At 44.6% G+C, this 12,752-nt stretch overlaps 1 protein-coding gene across 1 annotated transcript in view; it reads right to left on the bottom strand.

Moving 5' to 3' along the window:
• SLC16A10 (solute carrier family 16 member 10) overlaps positions 1-8,832 on the bottom strand; it is a 73,798-nt gene extending 64,966 nt beyond the window's left edge. Inside the window, exons 1-2 of the mRNA XM_021712855.1 lie at positions 8,692-8,832; positions 2,608-3,061 (exon numbers count right to left, since the gene is read on the bottom strand). Coding sequence (XP_021568530.1) covers positions 2,608-3,061; positions 8,692-8,816 — 579 coding nt within the window. The 5' untranslated portion in view covers positions 8,817-8,832. The remainder of the gene's footprint in view (positions 1-2,607; positions 3,062-8,691) is intronic.
• Between the last annotated feature and the right edge of the window lie 3,920 nt (positions 8,833-12,752).

Raw genomic sequence — 12,752 nt, 5'->3', positions numbered from 1 at the left:
TCTGATCCTTCCGCCTCAGCCTTCCAGTAGCCGGAATTACAGGCACGCGCTACCACGCCCGGCTGATTTTTTGATTTATTGTAGAGATGAGGTCTCGCCTGCCCAGGCGGGTCTCGAACCCGCGGGCTCAGGCAATCCACTCACCTCAGCCTCCCAAAGGCGCGGGATTACAGGCTGAGCCACCGAGCCTGGCTTGTACACATATTTTAAGAAAGGAAAAAACTGTGTTAAAATGGTAATACTCTAGATATACTGATAACAAAAGATGAACACAAGTCACATTTGATTTCTGCAGTTACAAGAGGTGTTCAAAGTAGTCACCATCAGCATCCAGACACTTCTGACTCTGGCAAATAGCTCTTAAAATGTGTATATAGTGGTTCCTGCTACCTGGAGGGCTGAGGCAGAAGGATCCCCTGAGCCCAGCAGGTCAAGGCTGTGGTGGCCGTGAGCGTACCACTGCACTCCAGCCTGGGTGACAGAGTGAGACTCTTTACTCAAAAAAAAGTATGTATATTTTTTGGCACCCCTGGTTTTTAGTTTCCTTAAGCATTCTTATTTCCCCCCCACACCCAATAAGATAGATACATCTGGTAACGTGTCCGGGAAGTGGCCCAATATACTATTACGACTGCACTAAGTTTGCCACCAGATATTCACAGAGGACGGGAACCCACCCTGCTCTGCTGTTGACTGACCTGCAATTCTTGGGAAATCACTTATCTCTATTATTGTTGAATCTGTTCTTCAGTCTGTAAAATGGGGGCAAATATTTATTTTACCTACTTCACAGGTTTATTGTGAAGGTCAAATGAAGTAATATATGTGAAATTAATTTACACCTTATAAATATATAACCAGGAATAATGATATAGTCACTTACCACTTGTCCTTTAGTAAATGTCTGGTATTAGCAAAGCTGAGTACTGATTTCTCTAATTGTGTTCACTTAATAGCACCAAAGATTAGTTTTTTTGTAAAAGCTAGGTGTCGTGGCATGCACCTATAATCCCTTTTTTAAGAAGGTACGCCTGAGATCAACCTGGGCAACATAGCAAGACACTATTTCTAAAAAACAAAACGAAACAAACAAAACTACTCATCTTTCAGAAAGGACATAATAAATGTTTTCTTAACTACAGAAGCTATTAAATTGCTTGGTAAAGGTCATCCTTGCATAACAGATCCATATTCCAACAAAAATTAGCTTAAGGTGGTTCAGTTTTACCTCCCTCAAAGTATGCAAATGGATTAGCAGACCAGGATGCAGCCTGTGTGTGTGTCATAGGTCACATACGGGGTCATTTCACCCAGTACCTCAATCTGCAGCAAACACCAAGTGGCACAGAGTTCTAAGCCCTAGTCCTTCCCGCCTCATCAGTCACCCCGAGAGCCTCTTCATCACCCCTGGTGAGAAGAGAAGAGGAGAATGAGGCATCAAAACTATTCCCAAGTCCAGGACACACCAGCCCTCCCTCCATGGGTCTGGGGCCTAGTTTCTTTCTGCATGACACTGATTACTGATGTACTGGGTTGATGGTGTACTTACGAGCTGATCTTGAGCCCAGTAACTCTGTGAACTGCAGTTACTAATTTTCACCAAAACTCTTGAAGAAAAATCGCATAAATGTCTGAGAGTAGCCTGTATGCTAGAAAGGAGCCAAGTTCACACACAAGGTACACATGTGCACCAGGTTCCATTTCTGTTCCTTTCTTGTCGTTTAGATTGAATTGCAAATACATTTTCAGCCACCACAATAAGAAAAAGGAGAGAAACATAATGAGTACTTTTGAGCAAATTTTGCCAGAGGCAAATACTTTAGACACTGCTTGTTTCAGTATAAAGCAGCTGAAATTTGCCTTTGAAATAGAAACAAATGATACAAACTGCTTGAGCACTTGAAATTGTAATTTCTTATAAAACTCTAGCTCTTTCTCCTCATTTAGAAACCGCTTAATATTTCTCAAGTACTCCTCTGAATAGAAGGCTCATTTTGCCAGAAACATCCCACAAGTAGATATCATGTTTCTTTGTGTCAAACCCATTGGCTTTTTGCTAATGACTTAATTTCTACAACCTTCTGTTGAAAAATAATGTACTGTTGCTGGCAAAATCACTGCACCAGCTTTGTCCCTGGCAAAAGATACTTGAAAGAAAAGTGACCTCAGAAATGTCTTATATGAATGTGATTTGTTCCAAGGTTTTAGCCTTTCTTAAAAAAAAAAAAAAGTTTTTGTTTGGGGATTTTTTAAAATTAGAAATGGGGTCCCGCTATGTAGCCCAGGCTGGATTCAAATTCCTGCGCTCAAGTCATTCCCTGCCTCAGTCTCCCAAGTAGCTGGGACTATAGGCAGGCACAACAGCCAGATGGGTTTAGGGATTTTAAAAGAAAAAAATACTAAACACACCATGACACACACTCTCTGTTGAACGGGCTAATGAATATGTTGACATGATCTTGAGAGTCCTTTCATTTCAAGACTCCCCAAATTACAACTAGGATCATGTTGGAGGCCAACTTCCACCTGATCTGTTTTGTTCTTCACAGAAGCTTCTCTGTATGAAACAGCAACAGCCACGATCAGCTGCGGGTAACGCATACTCACCAAGTGGACATAAGGCACAAAGTATCCGAAAAGCGCCAGCGGGATTCCAGCTGCCCACACCGTGTACGCTGTCACCTTGAAGATGGCAAAATTGAAAATCTTTTTGGGGGGACTGAACTTTCTCCTGGAAAAGAGGGAGGCTCCGCTGCTTCCACTCTCCTTGTCTTTGGTCCTAGGAACAAGAGGCCGGTAAGTGAAGCCAGCCAGAAAGAGGATGAACATGAAGACGCAGAGGATCCGCAGGGTGTAGAAGAGGCCCACACTGTCGATGAGAACCCGCAGGAGCAGGGGCAGCAGGATGGTGAAGACGCTGCTGCCGGCCGTGACGATGCCATTCACCAGGCCCAGGCGCTTCTTGAAGTAGTGGCCCAGGATGACCAGCGAGGGCTGGTAGGTGAAGGAGCAGCCGCAGGCGAATATGATGCCATAGGTGAAGTACAGAGGCTCGATGGAGCTGCAGAGATGGAGAGGAGAGCGGCGTTCAGCTCAGGGGTCGGGGGTGAGCATGGCAGCCCCTGTGGGTCGGCTCACCAACACCTCCCCTGCAAGCGAAACTAACGCAGCACGGGGGTAGTGTACACATGAGAAGGGAGCCCTGCAGGCACCTCCCCTTCATCTGAGCGTGTGCAAACGGCCAAGGAGACCGGCTGTGGAGTGCTCTTCCTTCTCTTTCCAGGGACTTCAGGGAACCCACAGGACCAAGCAAGAGTCGCGCTCACCACGGCTCAGACACAAAGGCCGGGGCCAGGCCTGGCATGGGAAATCAGCAGGGATCAAGCCATCACACACCCAAGCCAAGTCTCAAGGAGCCATTGTTTAAAATGAGAACTGAGCAATGAAAACTAATTATTTTGTGGAGTCTTCCCAGATACTTTGGTAACCAATTCAGTAAAGAAAAGGCTGCCATTTGCCCTTTTCTCTCCTGGTTATGTCAGGAACACGTGCCCAGTGGGGTAGCTGAGCAAGCCTTTCTGCTGGCCTCAGGGCTGTGGACCAACCTTCGCCCTGCAGTGCACTGTGCCCAGGGTTGTGCAAGATAACAAGAAATCATATTCTGATTGCAGAAGCCCTGAAGTGCGTTCCATGAGTGATCCCAGTGTGTAAGCGTTAAGGCCACGCATGTCTCAGAAGAAGAATGGATTAAAGAATTTTACAACGTAACCAAGTAACTGTACACCTCTTAGATAAAGGATCTCATCATCATGTTCTTTGAAACAATTAAAGGAAGGAGTGAAATAAAACTAGTTAACGTTTTTTGAAAAGGTAGTAAAGGTAAACAATGTATTAGAAACTAAGACAAATAAAGTTGGTTAATAATTAAATTTTGGACAATAATGCTGGTCTAGCAACATGCTGAGGCAATTTCAAGACCTCTGGCATCAGTAATGGCAGTCCTCTCCCTGCGACACCCTGGTCCCTTCATCAATCCACAGCCTGCATCACCTTTAAATCAGGCTCAAGAGTTGCTTCCAAGCTTTCACAGAATGACCTCACGATACTCTGATCACCCTTTACTGAATCTCCATTCTTTATTCAACCAATATATTAAGCAACTACTGTGCACCAGGTACTTTGTAAGAAAAAAATAAGTATATATACATATGTATGTATGTATAATGTGTTTCTGTAGCCTCGGCAAAAAAACAAGATCTCGTCTACATAAAAAAATAAAATAAAAATAAAAATTAGCCAGGCATGGTGGCATGCACCTGTAGTCCCAGCTACTCTGAAGGCTGAGGCAGAAGGATTGTCTGAGTCCGGGAGGCCAAGACTTTGGTAAGCTGTGCTCAAGCCACTGTACTCCAGTCTGGGCAACAGAGTGAGACTCCAACTCAGGAAAAAAAGTGTTTTTGCTTTAGAGTCTGCTTAGTGACTAGAAGACACGGCTCCATAAAAAGAATCCAGTACAGAACAAAATAGAAAAGAATACTTCATTCATTCTGAATCAGTTTTTCCGCAAAGTAGTTTTCCAGATAATTACAACTTATCCCTCAAAGCGCTAATGTTTTCTATCAGAGACAGGGTCTCTATAATTTTGCTGAGGCTGAACTCAAACTCGTGGGCTCAAGGAATCCTCCCCACTCCAACCTCCAAGTAGCTGGTACTATGAGCGTGCGCCACCATGTCTGGCCTTGTTTTTATTTAACAATTTTAAAAGAAAAAAAAAATCTAAAATCTACTATTCATTTCTCTGCCTTTTTCTTTTTTTTTTTTCTTTTTTTTGAGTTGGAGTCTCACTCTGTCACCCAGACTAGAGTGCAGTGGCACGCTCCCAGTCACCGCACTCTCGACCTGCTGGGCTCCGGCGATCCTTCCACCTCAGCCTTCCTGTAGCTGGAACTACAGGCGTGCGCTACCATGCCTGCTAATTTTTGACTTATTGTAGAGATGAGGTCTCACCAAGTTGCCCAGGCGGGGTTCGAACCCGCGGGCTCAGGCAATTCACTCACCTCAGCCTCCCAAAGCGCTGGGGTTACAGGCTGAGCCACTGAGTCCGGCTCTAATTTTTTGATTTATTGTAGAGATAAGGTCTCGCCAAGTTGCCCAGGTGGGTTTCAAACCCATGGGCTCAGGCAATCCACTCACCTCAGTCTCCCAAAGCACGGATTACAGGCTGAGCCACCGAGCCCGGCTACTCTGCCTTTTTCAAAGTGTATATTAGAAATTTTGGCTGGGCATGGTGGCTCATGCCTGTAATCCCAATACTTTGGGAGGCTGAAGCAGGAGGATCACTTGAGCCCAGGAGTTTGGGACCAGCCTGGGGAACATAGCAAGATCTTGTCTCTACAAAAATACAATAATATGATAAAAAAAATTAGCTGGGCATGATGACACACAGCTATAGTCCCAGCTATTCAGGAGATTGTGGGGGAAGGACCAATTGAACCCAGGGAAGTTCAAGGCTGTGGTTAGCTGTATTCATGCCACTGTCCTCTAGCCTGGGAGACAGAGCAAGACCTGTCTCTAAACAAACAACAACAAAAAAGATGATACACAACAGTATCATCATGAACATCAGTTGTTGAGCAGTTATACCTCAGCATTGTAATGCTATCAGGTAGAATACCAGAGAGATTCCTCTCTCCCAGAGAGTTCAGTACACAAGATTTGTGACACCCTTTCCACTGCTGCTGGGTGTTTTTCACTCCTAAATTTTTACCTTGGTAACAGTTGGTTCAAGTTGTTGAAGGCTGACAATCAAATACAGTAAGTCCCTTACATATAAACCTTCAAGTTACAAACTTTAACAGCACACACCTGTGTTTTTTTATGTATGTTTCTCTCCATCAGGGTGAGTATAGCCTGTTCAATACAAACAGCACCATAGAGCTGACTGTGTTCGTTGGGTACCTAGACTAACTTTGTTGGACTTATAACAAAATGATTTACGCATGCACTCTCGGAACAGAACGCATTTGTATGCTGAGGACTTCCTGTCAGTGTAGAACAGATCAGTGAGGCTGTGGGCCACGTGTCATTTGTGCATAAAGGATTCAGAGAAAGAACCTTGCTGTGACCCCTGGCACTGGAGAAGGCTCTCCTAGGCTGGTAAAACTGGAACTAGAGGAAACGTGGGCCCACCCTTGACACTGGAACTCACCTCGCATCTCCCCTGGTTCTGAAATGTTGGTGGCCTTTGACCAGTGAGTTAAATAAAGAGAGAGAGCAGCAGATATGAGAACGCTCCATGTGGTAATCTTGGTTTCAAAAATTTTGCTTTACTTAGCGAATAGAGAAAGAGAGAGACACAGAACTGGTGCACAACATAAAATATATTTCATAATTTTTTTTTGAGTTGGAATCTCACTCTGTCGCCCAGTCTGGAGTGCAGTGGCATAATTATGGCTCACTGTGGCCTTGACTTCCTGGGATCAGGCGATCCTTCCACCTCAGCCTCCCAGGTAGCTAGGACTACAGCCATGTGCCATCATACCTGGCTAATTTTTTTTTTTTCTAGTGACAAGGTCTCCCTATGTTGCCCAGGCTGATATTTCATAACTTTTATTGCTCAGTGGTCAAAAAAATCTTGAAAAACATTGCTTGCTGTATGTTTGTGTGTGTGTTTTGTATACCAACTAGGTGGCAAGCTGCATAAGTCTTCCACCTCTCAATCCTCTCTCTCCCAAAGCTGGATGGTAACACGGTCAGGCAGGGGTCCAGACAGCAGTACCCGGAGCTCCAGGACATGGCAGCTATCTGTGAGACATCAGTAACCCAATGCTATGTCACTGCTACAAAAGAACTAAGGGTTACTAGTTCCTCACTGGTGATTATTCCAAACAAAATTGTTTTTCTTCAAAAAACAACTTGAAAAAAAAATCATAAAGGCACCTTAAAGATGGAATCTCTACTTTCCACCAAGAAATAAACATAATTTTTAAAAATTCAAATAAAATATCTAAGTTAGGTGAAAGAAAGCATGAAAGGATGAGAGTCACCTCGGAGGCGAGGAAGCAGGGCAGGAGGGAGGAACGTGAGTAAAGTCAGGGATTCTGCCAATTCAAGCCCCAATATTTACTTATTTATTTTTGTTTTTTTGTAGAGACAAGGTCTCACTATGTTGCCCAGACTGGTCTCAAACTCCTGGGGGCTCAAGCAATCCTCCTATCTCGGCCCCCCAAACTGCTGGGATTACAGGTGTAAGCTGCTGCACCAAACCTTAAATCCTCTTTATTTAAAAACAAACAGTCAAATGTAAACTTAACCTGTTTTCCCCTAATGACCACAGTAATGCTTTTCAATGAACGCAGCATGAAAAGAGCTCGGTAGGGAAAGAGGCGAGAAGTGAAGAGAGGCCTCAGGAGGAGAGAAGGCTGGAAGGGCCCTGGAGGGTTTGTGATGAGTCACCTCCTTCTAGCTAGAGCTACCTGGGAACCAGGGTTTCTCTCCCTGGGGCTGGTCCAGCTGTGCAGGGACTTAGAAGAAACGCAGCCTGAGGGGGTGCTTCCTACAATGATGAGCCCCCCCATGCATGACACCTTCTAACAGATGCAGGAAAAGTCCATCCATGTCAAGGTTCACTTCCAGGTGCATCTGACCACTTTGTTTTGCCATGATATTTAAATTTTAGCATGTTCTCACTAATAAAAATAGTTTATATCGGCCGGGTATGGTGGCTCACATCTGCAATCCCAACACTTGGGGAGGTGGAGGTTAGAGGATTGCCTGAACCCAGGGGTTTGAGACCACCCTGGGCAACTTGGCAAGAACTCATCTCTACAATAAATCAAAAACTTAGCTGGGCATGGTGGAGTGTGCCTGTAGTTCCAGCTACTTGGAGGGCTGAGGCGGGAGGATCACCTGAGACCAGCAAGTCGAGGCTGCATTGGCCATAAAACTCTGGCTAAAAAAAATGTGTGTGTGTGTGTGTGTGTGTGTGTGTGTGTGTGTGTGTGTGTGTGTAAAATATCAGGCCTTTAAAACACCACTGAGTTGACTTTAAACCAAAGCCACTGTTTGTTTGTTTTTTTTTTGAGTTGGAATTTCACTCTGTCACCCAGACTGGAGTGCAGTGGCCGCTCCCTGCCACCGTAGCCTCGACCTGCTGGGCTCTGGCGATCCTTCTGCCTCAATCTTCCAAGTAGCTGGAACTACAGGCACACGCTACCATGCCTGGCTAATTTTTTTGATTTATTGTAGAGATGAGGTCTCACCAAGTTGCCCAGGCGGGTCTTGAACCCACGGGCTCAGGTAATCCACTCACCTCAGCCTCCCAAGGCGCGGGATTACAGGTTGAGCCACCAAGCCCGCCTGCCACTGTTTTAAATAAACTCACTGTAATAACTTTAGTTCTTTTAGGATTTGTATGTGACAAGAGGAGAAAAAAAGGAAAATCATGCTTCTTTACTCTAGGGAACACACAGATCCTGAGGGATGTCCAACTTCTAGACACTGCAGGGAAAAGCACCCACATCTCAAGCTCCGCTCTGCTGCTGTGGATAACAGCTCAATCTGTAAGTCATACTAGTTAAAGTCCTAAAAAATGAAAAGGGGATCTTTCCTAGCAAGCCACAACATTTCTTAAAGTAAAAGGTGAAGGTGTCCAACAGTTAATAAAAAGAACATGAAGAAACCAAGTCCCACCTGACGAAAGAGCTGGCCATGAGTCCGATGAATCCAACGGCGGCGCCCACGACAGCTGTCTTCCGACATCCGAATATATCCGTGAAGACGCTGACTATTGGGCAGCAGAAGAAAATCATCCCCATGGAGAGAGACCCCACCCAGGCTACAAAAGAAGGGAGAGAGGGGAGGGCACATTAGTACATGACAAATGATACCTGCACTTGCTCCACTGGATACAACACTCATGTGAACAAATATCCAAGCAGAAATGGCATTACCCACATGGATGAAGAGGGGAGAGTTGGAATTCAACTCTGGAATCCCAGCTCGAAGCACTGGTCAATGCTAACTGGAATCAGCATAGTCACTGCACCCATTCAATCCAATTCTTGAAAAGTTTGTATTTTCAAATAAACATTCCTCCAGGACCCTAGAACTACATTCATCTCTACTTTGATAGCCTTCTATGGCTTTAAGCAACTTCAAATCTATGGGAAAATATTAGTTTAAGAAAATACAGAGGCTTGGCACAGTGGCTTACGCCTGTAATCCCAGCACTTTGGGAGGCCAAGACTTGAGGATTTGCATGAACCCAAGAGTTCAAAACCAGCCTAGGCAACATATCAAGACCTCATCCCAACAAAAATAAAAAAACAAATTAGCCAGGTGTGGTGGCATGCATGCGTAGTCCCAGCTACCTGGGAGACTGAGGTAGAAGGATCGCCTTAACCCAGGCGGTCGAAGTTGCAGTAAGCTGTGAGCGTGCCACTGCACTCCAGCCTGGGTGACAGTAAAACCCCAAATTAAAAAAAAAAAAATACAGAGGCTGGGCATGGTGGCTCATACCTGTAATCCCAGCACTTTGAGAGGCCAAGGCAGGAGGACTGCTTGAGCCCAGGAGTTTGAGACCAGTCTGGGCAACATAGAGAGATCTCATCTCTACAGAAAAATACAAAAATTAGCCGGGTGTGGCACGAGCCTATAATCCCAGCAACTCAGGAGGCTGATGTAGGAAGATTGCTTGAGCCCAGGGGTTGGAGGCTGCAGTGAGCAATGATGGTGCTACTGCACTCCAACCTGAGCAACAAATTGAGGCCCTGCTCCTAAAAACAAAAACAAATAAAAATTCTTTATAAAACTATACACGTCATCTTCTTTTCCAAAGGCATGTTACCTCCCACAAGAAAAAAAAAGTAAGAATCAGAAGTCATAACTTCTTGCTCCAATTCTGTAAAAATGCAAACAAAAGCGAACCAAAAAGAGAAAAGTCAACATTAAATATAAGTAATTATAATTTTGTGTTAGTTCTTCTAAAAAAGTATAATAAACTAATGTGGCCAAGGTAAACATAGGTTGCAGGAAAAAAAGACCCAAGTCAAGCAAATCTCCAATTCCAGTTACAGTATTTCCTTGGTAAAGTCACTTCCCTCTGAATCAGTTTTCTTGTCTTTTTCTTTTCTTTTTTTTAAGAGGCAAGATCTCACTCTGTTGCCTAGGCTAGAGCGCAGTGGCACAATCATGGTTAACCACAGCCTTGACCTCCTGGGCTGAAGCAATCCTTGGGAGCCTCAGCCTCCCAAGTAGCTAGGATCATACGTACATGCCATCATACCCTGAAAATTTTTAAATTTTTTTGTAGAAATAGGGTCTCACTATGTTGCCCAGGCTGGTCTCAAACTCCACCCTCAGCCTCCCAAAGTGCTGGGATTACAGGCACCCCGCCCGGTTTTCTTGTTTTGAAAATAGATCAAACACATACCTTTCCAGAATTATCAAGGATTAGAGAAAGAGTATCTAAACTTCAGTATCTGACACATAAACACTTAATAATTTAGAGTTTTAACAATGATGACCATGACAAATTGTCTGCCTTACAAAATGAAGCAGATGACATCTCAAGCTCCATCAGCTCTGAAGGTCTTCTGGTGAATAATTCTATTTTCTTAGCGATAAAAGTAAGCCCTATGCAAATGACTATTTCCTACTAGCAGGATCCAAATGGAGCTTCACCATACGAATAATTTCATTTAATTCTCTGCTTGTTTACATTTTCAATAATCATAGATATTATGTGTACCTGTCAGTCATATTTCTATTTCCTTTCTTCCCTTACCAGAACGAAGACTGTAAGCTTAAAACAAAACACAGTCAACAGTGTCATCCTGACTTAGATACAGTGGCAGGGACTCAGTGGACAGCAGAGAGAGGCAGACAGGCCAAGTCAGTTAGCACAGCCCAGACCCAGATGTGCAGAACCGTCAGCATGGGTCTGCGGGAAGAAGGAGAAGGAGTTTTTAGCCTACTGTTTTGTATAAAGAGTTCACTGATCTGTAACAAGTTTAGTCCCGTTTAAAAAAATTTAGTCATCTATCACATTTAAGAAATAATTTAATATTATACTAGGTAGGCTAGGTTAAAAAAAAAAAAACACCCTAATGTCAATTGTTTAGATAAAGACACTTTTACAACCGAGTGAGGCATCAACAGTGGACCATAGAGACCCAAGAGCGGTACTTAACGCTGCATGAAATGTGCATGTGAATCAAGAGACTTTTTAGAAGGGAAAAAAAAAACCCTTCGCAAGTTTTTATAAATCACTTGGATTTTGACTTACAGCTATATGGTACCCAATATAAAGAATGACAGATTTTGATGTGTATTGACCAGGCACTAACAGCAGGATGTAATCAAACACAACTTCTTGCCTTAACTATCCTCTTAACATTTATTCAGTAGGGAAAGACTTTCCTTTTCCACTAAATGACCGCTTTAGCAGGCCCTGGTGATTTTTTTAGTAAGGGTTAAGTAACAGAAAGGCCTCCGGTCATTTGAGGGAGCAAACCAGTCTTCACCAGGCGACCAGGGAAGTGGGAAGGAACTGGAATCAGAGGCTTTAGCTCTGTTCATGGCCCTCCTCCCCTTCCCTGGTCGAGGTGGGTACAGGAGAGAGGGAGGCTGGGGAAAGAGGGCCAGAAGATTCCAACTGCCAGAAGACCTGTCTGATGGTGTGTGAGGCTGGCTCGTTTCTCAGACACACTTTTATGGGTTCTTCAGTCTTGCCCCAGACTTCCTTCTGGCTGTAGGTCCACTGACTTGGAAATCCTTCTCTCCAGCTCTCTGGCTGTCACTCCAAAGACTCACGGTTGGAAACTCGGGGCCCTTCCAGGCTGACTGTTTGGGCAGGAGTCAAGGCAGCTCTAGGCTACCTCTCAGTCCCACCAGAGACTCTGAGCTGCAAGAAACACATTTCCTTTGTACAGACAGACCCTGGGCCTCGCAAATCCCAACACAGCCACCTCCTGTCCAGGCAGATGGGGGTAGTGGGCCAGACACATTTCTCTTTGCAAGATGTCTTGGGGAGTCAGACCGCAGGTCCCTGACCCTGCCAGCTGTGAGGAGTTCTTGACATCTTAAGTGGTCCCTCCCAAGTCACTCTCACTGGGGACATGGACTCTCACAGCTCCCACAGGGAGGCCCAGGGAGCCACAGCACAATTTTCTTAAGAACCTTTACAAAATGTGCTTTCTTGACCAGAAGTAACCTTCTTGAAGGTTTTGGAGCCTTTAACCGGTTTTGTTATGGTCTGAGTAACACTCGGCTGCTCTCCCTGGACACCAATAAATCGAGAGGCAGGGAACTGGTAGAAAGAAGTTTATTTCTGAATTCAAATCTAGGGAGCAGAGCAGGGCTCTCAGCTTTTCTAAAATGGTTCTGCTCACCCTTCATGTTTTACAGTCCAAACTTTTTTGTAAGTTCAGGGTTGTTGGTACCTATACATTGACTACGTGACTAGCAGAGCATTGTAAGACAAAGCAGCATTTTGTCAATAATGACATTTATGGTCCACATTTCCTGGTGCCAGTTACTAGAGGTATCTGACAGCTTTTTTTTTTTTTGAGTTGGAGTCTCACTCTGTTGCCCAGGCTGGAGTGCAGTGGCATACTCATGGCCACCCCAGCGTCGACCTGCTGGTCTCCGGCAATCCTTCTGCCTCAGCCTTCCAAGAGCCAGAACTACAGGCATGCGCTACCAAGCCCGGCTAATTTTTTGATTTATTGTAGAGACAAGGTCTCGCCAAG

This window comes from Carlito syrichta, unplaced genomic scaffold (assembly GCF_000164805.1).
Source record: "Carlito syrichta isolate Samal-C Ts95f unplaced genomic scaffold, Tarsius_syrichta-2.0.1 Scaffold303669, whole genome shotgun sequence".
NCBI classification, from domain to species: Eukaryota; Metazoa; Chordata; class Mammalia; order Primates; family Tarsiidae; genus Carlito; species Carlito syrichta.
This window is presented reverse-complemented; position numbering and strand designations above follow the sequence as displayed.